At 42.3% G+C, this 20,178-nt stretch overlaps 1 protein-coding gene across 5 annotated transcripts in view; it reads right to left on the bottom strand.

Annotated features, from left to right (window-relative positions):
- ZNF385D (zinc finger protein 385D) overlaps positions 1-20,178 on the bottom strand; it is a 739,383-nt gene that overhangs the window by 252,394 nt on the left and 466,811 nt on the right. Inside the window, exon 1 of one of the 5 annotated variants that reach the window (XM_090046562.1) lies at positions 11,135-11,381. The exons of the other annotated variants lie outside the window; for them this stretch is intronic. Coding sequence (XP_089902688.1) covers positions 11,135-11,156 — 22 coding nt within the window. The 5' untranslated portion in view covers positions 11,157-11,381. Of the gene's footprint in view, positions 1-11,134; positions 11,382-20,178 lie in introns of those variants that run through there. 5 annotated transcript variants of the gene reach the window in all.

Raw genomic sequence — 20,178 nt, 5'->3', positions numbered from 1 at the left:
CCTTGTGGGCTATTCTTTCAAACCTGATTCATATGAAAAGCCCTGGATGCCATTAGACAGCTACTTTCTGGCTCTCAGAAAACAGTTGACTTTTCTCATACCACTTTCTGTAAATCCTGAAATGCAGGTCACATGGTTTTGACAGTCAACCAGTGGTGATTTCAACAGAAAGACCAAAAGAAATTCAATGGGATGGAGCATGGAAACACAGTGGCAGATAGAGCAGGAAGCAGAAAGTAGAGCAGCAGATCGGACAGGGAGTGCGGGGCAGGGAACAGAAAGCAGCAGAGCAGACTGGGCAGGGGAAGGGGTTGCAAAGGCACTCAGGATGAGTGCAGGGCTAAAGTATGGCATGTCTGCCTAAAAGCTTGGCCCTCACCACTCTAAGCCATCTATTAGTAAGTTAAAAGAACATTTAATTCACATTGCAAACATTTATAGTGAAGCAACTATACATAATAATTGTTAAAATGATTTGACAATTATTTGAATTATAGTAAGCCTGATCTAGCATACCAACATAGGCAAATCTGTCATCCTACAAAAGTCAGTGGGAGTTTTGTATGCACAGGGACTGCAGGATTAGGTCCAGTGTGTTTACTGCTCTCACTAACTAAAATTGATTTGAAGCAATCTATTAATGCAATCCAACACATTCCACAGTTCATTACAAATGATTACTTCCTTCTCCCAATACTTCCCCAATTGTTGCTGAGAAGGACTCTCATTAAAAACCAGAATCAGTGTGGAGCTTTGTACTTTAGGGTTCCTTAGCTTCTAATACCATTTTTGTATCAGAAAGACAAAATCTGCCAACCTATATTACACAGAGATGGACTTAAAAACTCCTTGTGTTAGTTTGATACAAACTGATAAGTCTACCTCAATATTTGCACTAAGGTTCCATATGGTACTTTCAATATGGATGGCTCATTTGAGAATACTGCACATATTGAACAACTGTATTTATCACAGGCAATGTGCAAAGTTTTTGAAACTGAGCATGCTATTCAATATTTTAAATATTATGGAATACCATGTTTTACCCTCCTAGGTGAACCTTCTAGTGCTGGACTAATAATTTGTAGTAAATTTCTTTTAGGGAAAATCAGAATAAGAAAATGTATTAACAATGTCAAATATACCCCAATAATTTTTATTATTTTGCAATGAAAAGTTATCCAATTTTCAGAGTTCAAAATCTGCTGGTTGGACACATGGGTCAAAGGGCATTATTTCCATTCTCTAACTGGACAACCCTTAAAATTAGTCTGTGTGTCATTAATATACTAGGATTTTAAGTCACCCTCTACAAATACTTGATTATATTTTTACTGTGAATATTTTGCTAGTATGCTATAAAAATGTACAGAAAGCAAATACTGAAGTCATGCATATACAGTCATATCTAATTTAATTAAATATTTGTAGACGTGCCAGTCAAAAATATCCACCCATTTCTAGCTCTGGCATATACTCTTCTATAGGACTATGTTAAAGATCTCAGCCAATAAATGCATTCTGATTTGTTCGTATTTAGAAATCACATTAAGCTGCAAAATCAGAAGCAACATAAAGAAATGCATGACCTTTCTGCATTATCTTTTTTAACACTATTAAGTTGTCTAGGTGTCAATGGTGATGTAGAACGTCATTGTACATTGCCTTCACAAGGTTAATTCTAGGCAATTTAAATTAATTTTCTTCTCTAAATGCTGATCTTTGCATCTGATGAGAGTTATGTTCCCAACTAGCCATTAATGGCAAAATGAAACAGTTTTGTCTGGTTATCTGAGGAGTGCAGTGGTAGAGTGGTTACTGTCTGCCTTTTTGTCCTTTGCAACTAGCACTGTAAATACATATTACCAATATGACTGTGAACTTTTACCCCTTTTAAAGTAAATTGCCAATTTGGTTATTTTATTTCAGAAAGCCTTCAGAATTGCATTTTGATTTTATTTATAGCTTTGATAGAGATTTTAATCACTACTCTAGTTGTATGCACTTTCAGCCTTTTAATCTGTGTTTTATTACAAAAGTACTTAGCATGTACGTCCATGCACGCATGCCTATATGCATTCCATATATGCAACCATGTGTTTCTTTCAAGCCATTGTTTTGTAGTTTGAAAATCTGAGTACTGCTAGAAAATAACGTAGAGCACAAGCTGTTAAGGAGGAAGATGCAGACTACTGGGGCTCTGGTCATAAAAGTAGCAACATTATTTCTGTGTCTCTGACTAGCCTTATTTCTATAAAATGCTGGACTGTGATGCAAATTTTGACAGGATTTGCACAGAAATGTTTTTGATCGTATATGGTAAAATGACTATAAACTCAAAGAAATATACAGGATAGAAGCAACAGGTAAAATCACTATAAAATACATGCATTAAAACCAACAGCCCGTTTGAACTAGAAAGGAGTTAGGTACATGGTTTCTGTCAGTAAAAGTGGAATAGAAAATTATTAGTATTGGCCAATGGGAATTATAAGTATTCAGCACCTCTCAGAATTGGAGCCAATAGAAATTAAACATATCATTATGAGGTTAATATAATTGGCACACTACTGCATATGGCGCAGCAGATTAAACACTTTATATTGCTGAGTAGAGAGGTTGTGGTCTGGCTTGGCGGGACAGCGTTTGTCAAGTGATTATTTCATGTCTTAGTGCTGAATGCATAAAAAGCAATTGAAAATATTCTCCTAAAATAGCCGTGCAGCACCTATACTTGTATGGTTCACATTCCTTCATGGACAGAGTCAGAAGATGAAAATGCTTTGTGACACATGCATACACACACATACATGCACATCATTCTACCACCTATCTGACTTGTCTGAATTTACCCTTAATGGCCCCTTGAATTGCAAGGTTACACAGTTCACTTCTGATGAATTTTTATCTATGCTTATTTTTAATTTTTGAGCCTCACAAAGGGTCACAAACACAGCAGATGATGCACTAGGGAGAAGCAGCTAAGGGGGCTGATTCTTTTTTAATGCTTCCCAGGAACAGACAAGCTCATGTAACTCGTACTGTAGAAGAATCTGCTGCTTCCAGCTGCACCAAATACTAGTAATAAAAGAAAAATAAATGCACAGTGCTGCTTGCTATATAATAGTCACTTACCTAGCAGACTAAATGCTTCTGATAAGTGGTTGGTCTTGACAAGAGGTGAGTGGATTGGTTTTCACAGGTAAATACTAGGGAACAAAAACTCATTTGCTAAACATTGGACTGTACGTACGGTGGAGCCCCAGGTCTCTACTGAAAAATGACTTGGCTTAGGAAGAAGTGCACTGATCTTGACTGTTGTGCCAAGGCTTGTCTATTTTTTCCCTTTCTCCTGTGCATTTACAGTTGCAGATCCTGTCAAGGTTCTGCTTTTTTAAAATATTGATTCCTAACACAGTGATGGGTAACAGTATTGGAAAACACAGCCATTATCTCCTTCTGTCCTCATAAGTTACTACACTCCATAGTAAACAAGCTGTGAGTAAACAAGGTCAAAAAGAACAAAAGAAGCTGAAAAAAATTCTATGGTTTTTAACATCTGAATGAGCTGGAAACTGCTTATGTATTTGCACTTTCACTACAGAGGGAAAACGAAGAAACCACTGATGAAATAGAAATCAGACATTAAATTCAATCCAACCCAACCATTTCTTCATTTGTTCAAAGCTTGGTAAAGCAAATGTTTATAATACAGGGACAGAGCCTACCCCAGAGCCAGACCTTTTCCGTTTATAAAGACAAAAAAAGAGATGTGTTTCCCAATTTATAGAACACATTCCCTCTACAAAATACAAATTCTCAATAGAAGTCAAAGCTTTTTGGACTCTTACCATATCCTGCTAAAATATCAACTGGCCATACATAGTGTTAGCAGGCACTTCAAGGTAATATCTTTACTGTATCTGTATCGCTAGGTCAAACTTAAGCAAGTTGTAAAATACCAAGGAGCTTTTCAAGCTTTATTTGTAAACCAAGTTCTGGATTCTGATTCTACATTCTGAAAACAAGGGGACTATATGTAGAGTAAAGCAGTATGTAATTTAAGAAATTATATTGGAACCTGGCTCGACAATGATTAAATGTTTTCTCCTTTAATTTTCAAATCACTAGTTTGGCCAGTCAGCCAAGTTATTAAAAATTAATGCATTGAATAGAATACTGTATTGTATCATGTACAACATGCCCTGGAATAAAATATACACCCTGTGTTTGAGAAGGCAGAATGAAAGTGAAAAAATTAAAGGATTTTTTCAGAGTTATAGCAGCATAGAGCAGGGGCAGAGCTAACAGGTCTGCAAGGCTGTGAAATAGGAGAAGAGAGACCAGAAGCAAGCAGCAGAATTGCCAGAAGAAAGGTTACCTTGTTTCACAGAACATTAAGACCTTTGAAAAGGAAAGATGATTATGAATACCTCTGGAGTGAATAATAATGAGCCATTAAGTTAGCTGATTCCCCATTTACCTAAAAAGAAATGCCACACATGTTGATGGGCAGTTGGTTTTGGAGCAGGAATAAAAAAGGTGGGCTTCTATTCCGGGCAGAAAAATCAGCTTCCTCACTTAATACAAGCACCCCAATTCCATGGGACTCATTTTAGGGAAAAAGTGTGAGTCATGTAAGAAACTATGGGTAGTGTAACAGCAGTCTTCAGCTACCTGAAAAGTCGTTCCAAAGAGGATGGAGCTAAACTGTCCTCAGTGGTAGCAGATTACAGAATAAAGAACAATGGTTTCAGGTTGCACCTAGAAAAGTTCATGTTAGATATTAAGAAAAACTTTCTCACTAGGAGGCTAGTAAAGCACTGGAACCAGTTACCCAGAGTGGTGGTGCAATCTCTATCCTTGGAGATTTTTATGACCTGGCTAGACAAAGCCATGGCTGGGATGATCTACTTGGGGCTGGTCCTGCTTTGAACAGGGGGTTGGACTAGATGGCCTCCTGAAGTCCCTTCCACCCCTAATTTTCTATGATTCTATGATAAAGTTGATATTCTCTAACAGCTGTCTATCTTACCAAACTGGAATTCGACAAATAAGTGAGAAAATTATTTTGTTTAAATGCCTAAGAGACTCAAGAAATCTTAGCTGCTTTCAAAAGATAAAAATTACAAATTAACATCATTTTTAAGCATAAAGGCAGGCACAGAGCTGTTGTATTTAAGAGACTATTATGAATCAGTAACAGATATGCATGGTGTTTTAGCTTTAAAGATATCCCCTATAATACAGATTACAAATGACAGTAATGCTTCTTTTTCTTTTCGACAGTGGCACAAATCTAAACTTTTTTGATTAATGTCTTGTTTTACCCAGTTTCTGACTGTGGTGGGCAATCAGGGTATGGGCAAAAGGAAAAATATATTTGTGAAATGGGTGTATATGGGCAGAGGAATGAACATGTGTGTGATTGGCAAACCAAAAAGAGAGACCAGAGGACAAGGGCTAAGGTGGTCTCAGAGACATATGAAGTTGTGGCATTTTACAAACACACACACAATTTTTAGCTCCAAATATGTTTAATAAAAAGATGTCCTTAAAGTTCTGCAAAACCCAGTGTTTGTGTTCAGTACAAGCTGATCTACAGTATGTGCCTTTGCAATATAAAGACTTGATGCTGCAACAGAACAAATCTTTCCAATTTCAACCCTAGCAATTTGACTCAAGTGTGATCTCAAACACTTTAGACTTTGATATTTCTAGCCAACCACTTATGCTGTATTTTCTCTTAATGCTACCAATCATCTGTGAAATTTCAGTTGCAAAACTAATCTTTGCTGTAAATGACATGTAATAGCCCCCTTTTTAAAAATCAGGACCTATATGAGCTTTGTTGTATTTTAAGAACTTTTCATGGTCTAATTCCAAATTGAAAAATTCCCTTTCTCAAGATCAAAGTCCAACTGTTTCTCTGCTTTTAAAAGTAGCACTGTTTTCTTTGCCGTTATCAGAAGGAAGGGTTTTGAAAAGATTCTTATTACCTGATTAACACTTTTGAAATGGCAAGAATTTTTATAATGGCAACCAAGCTATGAAGCATAATCAAAACATGATATATTTACATACAGAAGTTGAATCCATGACTGAAAAGTTTGTTTTTATTTGTATATTTTGTTCCTATTTAAAATCCTTTCTGATAAATACAGTACTGAATACAATTTTGAAGAAAAAAACAGAAAAAATATATAGATAGGCATTCAACTAAGAGAACAGAGAAATGGTAGGTTCTGAATTGTGATCCTGAATTACAATACTGCAGTGGGTGACTCTCCTAAGTAAAAAAGCAGGATTGGACCCCAAACAAAAAAAAGTCCATTCATGATAGTTTAAAAACATGCACACAGATATGATCAAACCTTCTCTAGTGAAGCCAGAAACCATCAGTTTAAATTTTGCATTTGTTTTGGATGCAATCATGCAAAAGGTAACAGTGGGATTCACCATTTTTCATGAATCTGTGAATTTCTCTTTTAAATGCCCCTTCCCTCAGCCTCTCCCACACAAATACTTCCATACCTACACTCAGGCCAAAGAGACTTTAAATGAGCAGTTTTTGTAATACAGTCTGAAAGCATGCATACAGTATTGGATAAATTTCTAACAGACTGTTTTAATGTATACATGTGCTGATGAATATTCCATGTTTCAAGATACGAACTTCACTCCCAGAACACTGTAAAAATTATTTCAGTATAAATACAAGATTTCATATTTCAGAATGCTCTGATTTGGCGCTCTCAGCTACATTTTTCTGTCATATTCAGCATCCATTATATATTAACTACATATTTTTATTGCAGATGGCTGGTAATGAAATACAATGAGGTTCATTGCCTAGTATCGCTGTTTTTTTTCAAAACACTAGTTTTAAAACTGTAATCTTAAAAATGCTTACAGATTCATTCTTCCTTATATGAAGATAAAGAGAATAACTGAGGGAGGATACTGCTATGTGTAATCTAGCACGATACATGACAGGCTCCTAAAATAATTGGTAACTGTTAAAATGTTTTCACTAAAATTATTGTGAAAGTTTTATTTTATTTTATTTTTAAATATACACCTTTAGAAAGCCTTCGACATTTGGGGGAGGGGAGTAATTTTTTCCTTCATGACTCACCAAGCATGAATCTCTCCTAGAAATTATTTCAAAAATAAAAAATGATACTTAGAATAGTAGTGTGGATGTAGACAAGAGATACTATCCACTACACTGTTCACTGGAAAATAAAACTAGACCTGAAAACAACCACCGTGCAAACAGAATTATGATGGAATTTAACTTTGTCTAGAGAATCTGTGGGGTTAGATGTTTTTCCCATTAGTGCTTTAATTTTATCCTTAAAGAATATTATCTACATTTTAAGCCAGACACCCAGATTAAACACGTACGGTTTTCTATACGATGCACTACAGTGACTGTAATGGAAACTACTTACATCCATAATATAGGAGAACCCCAAGAGAAAAGCATTTCATTGGCTCATTGTCGCTGTAAAAGTTCTACTTTTTTCATTTCTATTAATATTTTTATTAAATGGTGTTTTGAATTACTTTCTTTTGGGGCCTTTATCTCCATTCCTTTACAGGTTTAATGGATTCTCAAGAACACTGTCAAGATTCACTGTCCCAGAACTGCAATATCACTGCAGCGTTTCCCCTGGTTGACAATTATCATGAAACGTGCTGCTAGCTTACAACTGTGCATAACCCTCACAATAAGCCCTCCCCTTGGCTTCGCCTGCAAAAGACTGACCCATATATCATATCCAGACCCAACAAACTTGCCACAAACGTGCCTTTTGACCCAACCAGTAAAAAAAAAAAAAAAGCCCATTACAACTGCACTGAAAGATAAGCAGGCTCTACTCACTGGCCCACAGTGCCAGTCTGTGAAGTGCATGATAGTAGGAGAGGGATGGGACTGTGGGACTATTCCAGGCTGGACTTTTTAAAATAGAGAGCATGTTGGAGCAAAACATTTGCCAGCCATAACAAAGCTTTTGCCTTAGCAGAACCTTATGGTACAGAAGTGGAGCAGATCCCCTGTTATTACTTTGCAACATTAGCTCTGTGACACTGACAACCACCCACAGTCTTCCTTCTCTAATCTGTGGAGAATGTTCACAGCAGACTCTTATCTGTTGCTAAATTATTAACATGATAATCATCCTTGGCAAAGATTCCCCCCCCCTTAAAGCAGTGTAAAATATTTAATTACTAAAATACTTCACATGTATTTATTATTTTCATTTATTTCCCACTAACTCCAAACACACTGACAGTTTGGTAGGATTTTTTTCATCCCACACCTTATATTCAACTCAAAATGATGAATGCACAATCAATCCCATAAGCAACAAAAGTATCCACGGAGACTAAACAGCAAACTCTAAATCACAGCAGGGTAAGCGAAAATTAACAATTATTGAAACCAGTGTATTGAAATTCCAATAGAAGGCAAAAGTGAAGCTTAAGTCATTAAGAGGGTCCATTAGTTCAATCATTTGAAAGCAAGGTTTATTCTGTATACCAGACTCATACCTAGTCAACACAAAATCTTCCCAGGGGTTGCAGGTTTCAACAGAGTAAGGTGCAATGTTATTGCCTCTTCCAAATTCAGTAACCTGACCTCTCTTGGTAGAGAACCTTAGAGAGTGTTTCATAGGAACTTATTTCAATTGTTGGATACTTACCATATAAAAATCCTGTTTCCAGATGGATGGGCTTGTTTTCCTGGTAATTATTTTAATATTTACTTGGAACGCAGCAGAGGACGTGCTCTACAATCTTGCTACTTTCAAGCACCAATTAGGTGGTACGGCCTAGTAAAGCAAGTAAAACATACACATATACACCAACGGTGTGTGTCCTTTCTTCTTTCACCTCTCTACATGGGTTAACATCATAGTGAAAGGCATTAAAGAAACAGCATAGAACAGGAATGTTTTTAAAAACGCTGAAAGCCAAGGAGAAAAAAGCTACTACAGTGAGTAAAGCATACCTCAGAACATTGATCTTATACGTATGGCAGATATAGCATATGGTGAAATTTGCAGTCTTGGTAACATGTGATACACATCGTTCATATTGCACTAGACTTTGCTTTGTATAGTAACAGTACAATACTATGCTAGGAACAGGTGAGATTATGGGTTTTTAGGTTTCTGACAGTTTGAGTAAGAGACTTCCTAGAATAGCCACAGATATTTATCATCCCCTCTTCAGCAGGTTTTGTTACTCAAAGGAAAATAGGATGCTAATTTTTTACTAAATCTCAACATACGTTTCCAACTGAACTGCAGATACCAAAAACCTGTCTGTCTAAAAACTGAAACTTTAGCTTAGCCTCCAGTAGAGATGTGCTTCCCATGAAGCAAGAAAGCTACATTTCAGTTTGTCCTATTAAAAAACTTGCATTACACAAAGAAACAAATTAGCATGTGAATCACTGAGCAGTGCATCCAGTTTGGAACAGGGTAGCATTAGTAAACAGTCCAACCCACATTACATGTATTTGACAATATCGTTAAAAAGGCAGATACACAGCAGTTTAATAAAGCAAACCTAACCTCTACTAGCACTTCTAGCCCTTATAACTTAAGTAAACCAGAGATTCTAACCACAATCAAGCTGGCAATTGTAGTAAAGCTCACTACAAAGAGTATATCTAGCACTTGCTGTGATAAAAACAAGCCAAAAAGAAATTCTACTGCCAGCTATTTTTTAATCCTAAAAAGACAGTCTAAATGATCCAAATTCAGTCAAAACTGAAATGTTTATTGGCATAAAGAATAGTTATGCCACTTATGTATAAGTGATCTATTCTCAGTCTTCTGAAAACATATTAGAGCGAAAACATTGCAAATTAGTCTTTGTAAGAGATTGAAGAAATCTGAGAATCTGGATAAACTGCATATTGTGATTTAAAGCATCCCTTCTAATGACAATATACAGCAAAATGAAAGTTGTTTTTTTATACAACTGATGGATTTCAGCTTTAGTGAATAAGTTGGGATTCCCTCCTGCCTATACAATTTAGATTCTTAGAGGACATAATGGCTATGCTAAAAAGCCTTCTGATATGTATAGCAAGGCATTCACATGATAGAAGCCTACTGGAATATCAAAGAAATACTTCTTTAAGCTTAAAGTGAACTCTTGATTTAATATTTAATGAGACAGAAAAAGCGGCTGAATGTCCCAGAAATTCTCCAGATCTCTTGCTGTGTGTTCACTGCTAAATATTAGGCAGCTATATATATTCATGCTGGCATCGGACAAGACTTCAAGGATCAAAGGATAGAATTTTCTTCCACCTCTTCATATATATATCTATATATATATAGAGAGAGAGATATAGCTATTTGCCAACATTAAGTTGCAGCATTGCATTGCAATTGTACATCCCAACACTGTATTGCAGCACTACATTGCTAACATATCCATGCTCCAGCATGTTTTTAGGGTATGCAGCCAGCTCAGCTGTAAACCTAAGGAAGATTTCCATCAGGCAACGAAACTAAACTCTGCACAAATATTTAACAGCTCTGAGACCTCTGAAGGCTTAAAATAATATGTATTTCATGGTATGCTTGCAGTCAGACCCACAACTGTGAGCTGCATAGTGCAGCATACTCGGCAAACACACCACTGCAAATAAGGCATTGTTTCCTCTTTCCGTCTTAGAAATTTTAAAAGCAAAATGTTGAATGAAATTCTCAGTACTTACTCTGACTTTAAAACATAAACAGTGCAGCAGTACCTCATATATTTCATTAAGTTTGTCTGGAACTTCTCTGGCTCCACAACAATTTCTCACCCCCCCCCCCAGTTGGTGAAACACAAGTTCATTTAAGACAAACCTAGGATGAGTTCATCTTTCTCTCCCTCTCTCTTTTTTTAGCAGCTAAAACTAAGCCATAACCTATTAAAATAGAAACATTCCTCAGACAATGGAATCCTTTAAAATTGCACAACCAATGTGGTTTTCTAGTTTACAGTTTTAGGTATGCATCAGAGTGAATTGTTCTTAGATCTACATTTTTTTTAATAATTACCCCTATTGATAAGATGCGAGCCGAAGTAGAATTACATCATCATAGTTAACACTTACCAAAATACATTATGTTTCTCATTAATCATGCAGTCAGAATCCCACCGCTGTGTATTCAGCATTAGCTCCTGCACAGGGCTGACATGTAAAACAGAGCTCTTTCATTCTACATTATGTGGAAATTTCCCAGCATCAGAACAGTGAGTGAGCAGTGTGCCTCCTCAGGATGAGTGCTTTGCAGGCAGTCTTATCCCTGATACAATCCCTGTCTGATTTAGCATTTACTCTGGCTGCATGCTGCACTGCCCATTCTTACTGTAATCTGACTCCTCCTTGTGATGTCCTTGCTGTGCCTGTGACATCAGTAGGAAGAGTACTACAAACAGATTTTTTGCTTTAACAGGCTCTTTAATATCCTGCTTAAACGAACCCTAGCTTGCAAAAAAAAAAAACCCCAAAATTTGGCAGTAAATGTATTCAGTGACATAATGTGGTCAATTACATAATAGATGGAAAAAGACAAAACATATATTGTTAGCATTTTGCTCACTAAAGGCACGATCTAGGAGGGTGCGGAGTGCCTTTACTTCCCACTGACTTCAGTGAGAAGTAAAGGTGTTTGTCATGTTGCAGGATCAGACCAAAGCGGCTAATGCATATTTCACAGAGCTCTAATAAATACTTTCCAGTCAGGTATTGTATGAAGCTTAGTTTCCCTCTAGACAGATATCTATACTTAGAGAGCAGATATATCAGCACAACTGAGTTGAAATGGTTTTTAAATACTGTGTTTTTCTCCATATAATAATGCCCTGCAAGAAGGAAGAACTGGAAGACACAGAAGATTTGTATGCGATTCAGAACCTTTCACCTCTATGTCTCCGGTTCCTATCCAGCCCACTTTGTTAGTGGCAAGTCATTAGTAGCTGATGGCTACTTTATTGTTCTGTGATAAATGGTGTGGTCCCAAGCTGATGCCTAGTAGATCAGTTCCCATATGATCACATTCATTTTTATAACTGGTATCTTTGTTGGCAGATTCAGAAAATAGACCAAAGATATAGATACTGAAATAGATATGGATACTCTCACCCCTAGAGGTCATGCCTCAGGTTAGATGTGATGCATACTGGCAGAACTGTAGGGAAGGCTGTACTGCTGTGTCTGTGTATCTGGGTTGGGAAAGGACACTGGTTTCCAGTGTTGTCAGAGTGAGGCGTTTCACTAGTAATACACCCAAGCCAAATAATGAAAAATAAAGTAAAATAATAAAGGAAAATACACTGACATGTTTATCTCATTGTAATAGGATCCAACGTGATACACGTTTGATACCTCAGGAAAGAGGATAACATACAATTCACTTAAAGTTATGCTTCTTAGTCTTAAAAGCTGCACGCAATGGGGGCATCTATATGAGGCATTTACTGCAGAGTTGCCTACTAAGCTTCACAGGAAACATCTCGCCATCTATACGTGCGGCCCTATTTGGTTGCAGGAAACTAATAAACTCCGCATCATGTTAGTACTTGTAAATACAAGTACTTTACTGCTGTGGAATGTTTTCATGTGCAGCAGTGCACATGCAGACACTGACATGGCTGGTTGGGACACGAGGGTACTTCAGAGTGGGAAGTATTAGTACGCCTGTGTAGATGTGCCCAGTAATACCCAGTCACCAAGTTCAATTTCATAAGGTCCAACCATCTAGGGCAAAATTATCCAGCAGCATAGCAGTCAAGGGAGACACATACTACAGCAACGCAAGTATGGTTTTGTTATACAGCCACCTAGTACATCAGTCATGCAGAGGTTTTCCACACCTTTCTATCTGCTTGCACATGACGTGGCTGGACCTATGCTACAGTTGTATAGGCCACCAGATGCAACTGAAGACTGAAGGAGGGAGAGAGTCTTGGCATGAAGTTAGTGCAAAAGGAGGCACACGAGCCTTGGCTGCTATTTCAGCAGGGACTGGAGCAGCATCTCCTGGGGGTTCTGAATCCTTCCTGTACCGTGATACTTATATATGGGTGTTGGATCTGTCATTCAAGTCTCACAGCCCTCCAGGTACATCCTCTAAATAGAGTTTATTAATTTTCCTTGTAAGGGGGATTGTAGCTCACACTATCAGAAAACGCAATCCTCAGTGTCTACCCTAATGTATCTCAGATGAGCTGTGATGATGAGAACGGGGAAGTCAGTTCTTATGAACCAGCAGCACTTTTACTCTGGAGAGCCTTCTGTCTTCCATGGAGATAAAGGAAGAAAGGACCAGACTAGTGGCAGTCTTTTAATTCCATTGCTGTCCTAAAAAAAAACAGTAGTAGACTGCACTGCACTGAGTCTACTGCAGGTAGGCCACCCTCATATGGGAAGGTAGGGCTAGAATTTGACTGGTTCAGAAACCATTCCCTCAAACTCCTGAATAGCTGTGAGGCATGGCATTGTGGCCGTGTCATCCTGAATTTGCGTGTACTTGGGTCCGCTTCTCAGGTAGTGTAAAGCAGAGTAGGCATGGAACGAACTGAGCAAACTCAGAAGCTGATGATGTGCCCCTCTTAGAGCTTACCTTTAATACAAGATATCCTTCAGATAGCTATTTTCAGTTTTGTTTTTTATTTCAATGTCTTAAACCAGGCCTCAGAACTGTCTCCAAATTATTGTATATTTTCTTTGTCAACATAATGAATACATAATCAAAAACAGCTAGAAAAAGACCTAGTTTTTTTAAGTGACTTTCTTTGCACTTCAATTATGGAGCAGATGTGGCAAAGCCTGGGGGACAGGGAGTCGCTGATGGTCTTATTCCTTCTGGCAAGTTTCCACAGCATAAATTCACAAACTCTGGGCCAAATTCTGCTTTCCCTTGCACATGTGCAACTCCCAATAAATCACAAAAAAGTATTAGATTTCTAATCACTAGGAGACAAATTATCTTCTCAGCATGGCATTGTGTGAAAAAACATAAAAGCAAGACATAATCCAGTAGTTTTAACCCATGGTGGTTGCACAAATGTACTATAAAGACACACTGAAGGTATATCTCAAGAAAATGGATACTGACATCAAGAGCTGGGAGGAACTAGCTGCTAACTAACTCCAGTGGTGCCACAACCTGAACCAAGTGGCAGCCCACTTCAAAGAAAAGTGTCTTACTCTTGAAGCAGAGAAGAAATGGAAGAAGGAAGACCTGTGGAAAAACCTGCAACTTCTGTGAATACATATGTGGCTCAAAGATTGGACTCTAAAGTCACAACAAGCCCCATCGATACGCCATGGTAGAGATCATCCTCATATTGAGGGTTTGCAGCTGCTGCAATGTTCTAATTAAAAAATAGGGTTGTATGAAACAGAACCAGAGAGAGCTGTAATAAGGAGCAAGAACCCTCTTTACACATATTGGTGCACTGCCTGAACTCCTGGTGTGGAAACAAGAATAAATACACCAAGTGGGGTAATGAGGCTGACCCTTGGTTCCCTACATCTGACAGACAGGTCAGCAAATTTTGGCTAGCTTTATAATTTGCTGTAAGTATAGGTCAGCAGAAAATTATGACCTTTCATAAGAAAGTTGAAAAAGAATGAGCCCCCCCACAACAGCATCATTTGCACTTGGCATTTCTTCTAGGTGGTCAAGCTATGAGCTACTTCAAGTGCAAGGCTTGGGCTAAAACCACAAGGTAGCCTTTTCATGAGGTATTTGGCTCCTGTCTTCTAATCTTGATTCCAGCTCTCCACAGAGACTGTAGTGCTGGTTTACACATTGCCCTCATGCTAGGAATGAAAATGACTGGCAGGCATGTCTATTGCAAACATTGATTAATATTTTATAAAATTAATGTACCTGCTGAACACCCTAGGATTCCTGGAAACCTTTCTTCTGGCTTTGAATTCTCTCAGGAGTCAACCAATAATAGATTTATACCTAGATTCCTACTGGTTGGCTTTGATGAATTTCAGTTTGAGAGGCTGACCACAAACATTTTCTTGCAAGTGCAGAAGTATATCCACTCTTTGTTGCCAGAAATATAATAATGTGCAACAAAAGACACTGGTGACACAACATTATCAGTTTATATGTCTGGTATAGTAGGTTAAAAGATCTTATACACCTTTGAGGCTTCCAATTTCTCTTAAAATAAATTTCATCTATTGTACACAGGCAGCTATTGGAAATAAAAATGTACAGTGCTGCATTTGAAAACAAAATGGAAGCAGCAATCCAAATCACAATGAATGTCTTTATTTACCTTTAAAGAGACAGCAAAAGACACTTTAAGACAAGCTGAATACAACTTCATAAAATTTGTGGGGCTTATTCATCATGGAAATTTCATTCTTTGTGACACAACAACAGCAACTCCGTAGAAAGAAGAGCAACCAAGGCATAATATTGCAAGGATCCACAAGAAATTGTAAGTTTTTTCCAAGTGTGTATAATTATGTGCCTCAAGTCAAATCCACTAACTACACTAACTAGAAATTTGGTTCCTTTTTTACTTTTAGCCATCTGGAGTAGATTAAAACATAGTGGGCATGTCTACACATGCATTTGCTGTGGCACCAGTTTACTCAGAAGACAATTACTCACAAGTAAACAGTGCCGAGTAAGCATCTACCTGTGCAGGGAAGTAGGAGCCAGTGGCATACCATGAGTCGCTGGCACCTGGGGGCCAATGCTTGCATTTTGGGGGGCCAATGCTTGCATTTTTGCCTTCCCCCTGCCGGGGGGACAATCCGAGCAGGGTGCAGGGCCCAAGACAAATCAGCCTGTGTGGGGCCTCACCTCTCACTCCCAGCACTTCTGTGGGGGAATTAGCAGCACAGCATACTGGCCATGGGGGACAGGTGGAAGCCAGAATTTCCAGCTGGAACAGCCAAAGAAAGCCACAACCCGCCAGGTGGGCAGGAGGGCCACACACAAAATGTGGGAGGCACTGTGGCCTCTCTGGCTGGCACCCCACCCCCAGGCAAGTGCCTGGGGGCCGTGGCCCCCTACCACCCCCCCCCCATTGGTATGCTACTGGTAGAAGCAGATTTACTGCCAATCTGGTCCTGCTTCCCAGGACCCTGCTGCTACTGGGGAAAACTCCAGGCTTCAGCTGCAGCTGCCAGCATCTAGCATCCCTCTTCAAAAGCCAGCCCTGTTGGCTGCTTTCTGGCCAGAAGCAGCATGCAGAGTGCTCTCCTTGCCGCTTCTGCTTCCCCACACTATGGACAATACAGCCCCTAACCCTGGCAGTGACAACCAGCACCCTGGGCTCCTGCTGGCCACCATGCTGGCCCTCCTGGCTCACTGCATCTACCGCTGCCAGGCCCTCCTCGCTCCCCCACATGCAGCAACCTCCTGTCAGGCTGCTGTGCACTGTCCCACGACCACCACCGCACACCTACCACACATTTACAGATTCACAGAAGCTTTGAACTGGAAGGACCTCTTTGACCCCATCTGCCTGGCTGGACCCTGGCAGGGACACCATCAACAAGGTCCAGGATGCCACTGCCAGGGCTGCTGTTGTGCTCCTGTACCTCTAGCCCTGCCACTTCTGGGGCCCCCAAGCTAGCCAGCACTGGTGGTGGCACATCATCCAGCACACCTGGGATGATGAGAAGTGCCTGGAGGCCTTCCACATGAACTGGGCCAACATCTGGGATCTCCTGAAGTAGCTCCACCATACCTGGAGTTGCAGGACATTGGCATGTGACTGCTTCTCCCTGCAGACACCTGCTTGGCCCTCACCCTGCTCAAGCTGGCCATACCTACCAGCCTGCAGTACATCAGCCACTTCCTTGCTATGGGCAAGGCCACAGCTGGGGAGGCTATCTTGGTGTGCAGTGCCCTGCAGGACATGCTGGAGGACACCATGCTTGGCGTGCACAACTCTGGTTCATGTGGCCCTACACTGGACACCTGGACCCCTACCAGGCCCACTTCAATTACTGCCTAGGTTGGACCCACGCTCTGATGGAGCGTATGTTTGGATGCCTCAAAGGATGCTGGCACACCCTCACCACCTGCCTTGAGTTCACCAAGGACAACCTCCCCTGGGTCATTGTCACAGCCTGTGTGCTGCATAATATCTGTGAGGCCCAGGGGGAGCTCTTCCATGAGGCCTGGGCAGACAAAGCATAGTGTGCAGAGGATGCTTGGCAGTGGATGCACCACCTGCGGCAACAGAAGCAGCGGCAGGCCCCCCGTACCAAGGACCCAGGAAAGCCACGCACCCGCTAGCCAGAACCAGGGCACCAGCTGCAGGAGGTACTAGCCAACCACCTCCTCCAGCACTCCTCACTCTAGCTTGCCTGCACTACCACCCATGGATCCCCCACTCCACTGCCCACCCTCAGCACCGTGCTCACTGCAGACACATCTCACAAGAACATGTTTTTATTTTCCTCACATCAACCGAGCCCCCTTTCCCCCTCCCTCCCCAATAAATAGAGCCCCTCCATCACCCACTTAATCCACCAATAATAAAACACCTTCTTCCCATGAAAACTTTGTACAATATCCTTTGTGTGCCATCCTGGGGTGGGGGGACATGAGGTAGGAGTATTTAGGGGGCAGAGCCCAGGGATAAATGGCCAGCACCTCAGCCTATGACTGCTCCCCCATGGGTATGCACACTACTGTGAATGTGGCATATGGGGGCCTCACCCAGGGGCAATGGTAGCCAGTGATGCCCCAGAATGAGTGGCTCTTCCTCCATCAGGCAATGTCTAGGTCCAGCACAGTGGGCATGCAGTCCTAGCCCTGCTGCAGGCAGTTCCAGCTCCACACCTGGGTAGAGCTGGAGTGAGTGGCAGGGTTGGGCCCAGGCAGGGGGGCCGAGTCATGCTAGACCTTGGGCAGGGTCCGGAACAGGGGCTTCCGGCTGATGGAGGTGGTGCGGAACCTCCTCCTAGGCCCAGATAGGGGCATGCTGTACGGTGGTGGGTGACTGCCAGGGGGCAAGTAGGGCTAGGGTTGGGGGCTGGGCAGTGGGTAGTACAAAGGCAGCCATCAGGGCCAGAATGGCTTCCAGCACTTGACAGTCCTCCACGACCTCCACTGCCTGAGTCAGGATGGCATTCTGCTCTCATAGTGCCCCCACCCACTTGCATTCCAGGACTAGGTGTACCCAGAACTCCCTGTCTATCCGGTCCCATGTTTCCTTGTGCCGGTCTTGTGCCTCCTCCTGCTGGTCCCATGTATCTTCATGGATCATGCCCTCCACTCACCAGCTGTCCTGGTGGGCCATATCCTCCACCCGCCAAGCCTGAGCATCTGCCAGCCAGTCCTCTGACACCATGGCCAGGTGGTTCATGAAGAAGGTCCTGTCCAAGTACCTCTGGCAGAGCTGGTGCATCTGCAGGGCCCTGACTGTGGGCAGTGGTGACCCTGAGGCCACATCCCTCTCCCTCGTGTGCAGCTTCAGGCCCCATAGAGCCATGAGAAATAAGCTGTCTTATGAGTTTGCAACATTTCAAAGATAACGTGCTCTCTACCAGGGGCTGTGCAGTGCCCAGCCTCAGATCAGGGGTCAGGTGTGCATGGGTGCCCAGGGACCATGGTAAATCAGGTGGATATGCCTGGTTCCAGGCAGCTGCTGGCCAAGCCCCACATCCCCATTCACTCCCCTGGGGGTAGTGGGACACTGGGTGCTGGTTGCAGAAGCCTGCCTTCCCTACCCTGTTCTCAGGGTGGGATAGGATAGGCTTTTGGTAGCACCTGCTGCCATTGCTCCATGCCTCCCTCCATCTCCTGCAGGCCAGCCTGTCTCCTGTGCTGCTGCCCAGCCCACAGCAGCTGGTTTCAGAGGGCATGGGACTCCTGGACAACTGGGACAAGAAGCTCCCTATGTCCCCCCCTCCCCACAGGTTTCTCCAGGGAGACACCCTGGGGCCAGCTCCCCCTACACTGCCACTGTACTGAGAGCATGCCCTTGCAGTGGTGGTACATGAGGAGCTGTTTGCATGGACCAAAGGGTGCCTGATCCACTATGCTCTGCTGATGATGATGGCCATGTGCCCTAGGTGCACCTGGCATGGGACCCTGAGCTTCAATGGTGCAGGGAGCAAGCCTGGGCTGCCCCACCACCTCTGTCACCACCTGGAGGGATTCCTGTGGCTGCACTACATGTCCCTGCCCCCCACAGCTGGGGAGGACATCACTGCCAGCACCAGTGTTCCTTAGCATGTGAGAGGCCCATCCCCACCTACCTGTGTGGGTACGGGAGTCTCAATACATTTTGGCATCATCTCCTGCCTCCTGTTAAGGGCGGGCAGGGATCTGGGGCCAGGGCACAGCAGGCAGGCTGGGAGAGGTGGAGGGGCAGGGGACTTGGGCAGGAGCCAGGGTGGAGAGAGCCCTCCCTTGGTGCAGACCTTACCCCGTGGCCAGCACTGGCATGGCTGGCAGCTCCAAGTGGTCATGGTTGTTGGTGATGGTGTTTGGTTATGGACAGTGTCCTCAGATGATGGGGCACAGTGGGCAGGTGCCTGGTCAAGACTCCCTCAGGAAGGAGCTGGCACTTCTGGTTGCTGGTGATGTCATGGCCGGCTGCACCTTTTAGCATAAGTTGGGGCTGCACAGCTGGTGTGGCAGTTGTTGGGCCATGCTCCTCAAACTGCTGGTGAAGAGTGCAGCCAGGGAGCTTGATGGGACAGCCCACTGGATGCCCGAGGGGCACACCCCAGGTGACATATCACCAGGGATGCCAACCCAGGGCAGGGGCTTGGCCAGGCCACCCATGCTGCTGTATACAACATGGCTGTGGCCTCAGTCCCAAGGCACAAGGATGTCTGTCAGTTGCTGCATAAAGGGCATGGACTTACAGGCACTCCCCAACTAACGATTGTGGTCGGTGATGGCAACCCACTGTGCCTGCAAGGCCTTGACCTTTATGCAGTAATGCTGTGCTGACTGGTTGTGCCTGTGCTCCTGCATCTGCGCTGACAACCCCTCATAGACATGAGCATTGGAGTACCTGCCGCACTCAAAAAGCACTGCACCTCTATCTTGCTCCATAGTGTCATGATATTGCCAGTCTTTTCCTGTGGCCAGTCAAGGGCACAGCATGGGACTAACAGCCATGTGGCAGAGGCAATGCTCCACAGCA

The sequence above is a fragment of the Crocodylus siamensis genome, chromosome 5, assembly GCF_052110815.1.
Source record: "Crocodylus siamensis isolate JL-2025a chromosome 5, ASM5211081v1, whole genome shotgun sequence".
Taxonomy (NCBI): Eukaryota; Metazoa; Chordata; order Crocodylia; family Crocodylidae; genus Crocodylus; species Crocodylus siamensis.
This window is presented reverse-complemented; position numbering and strand designations above follow the sequence as displayed.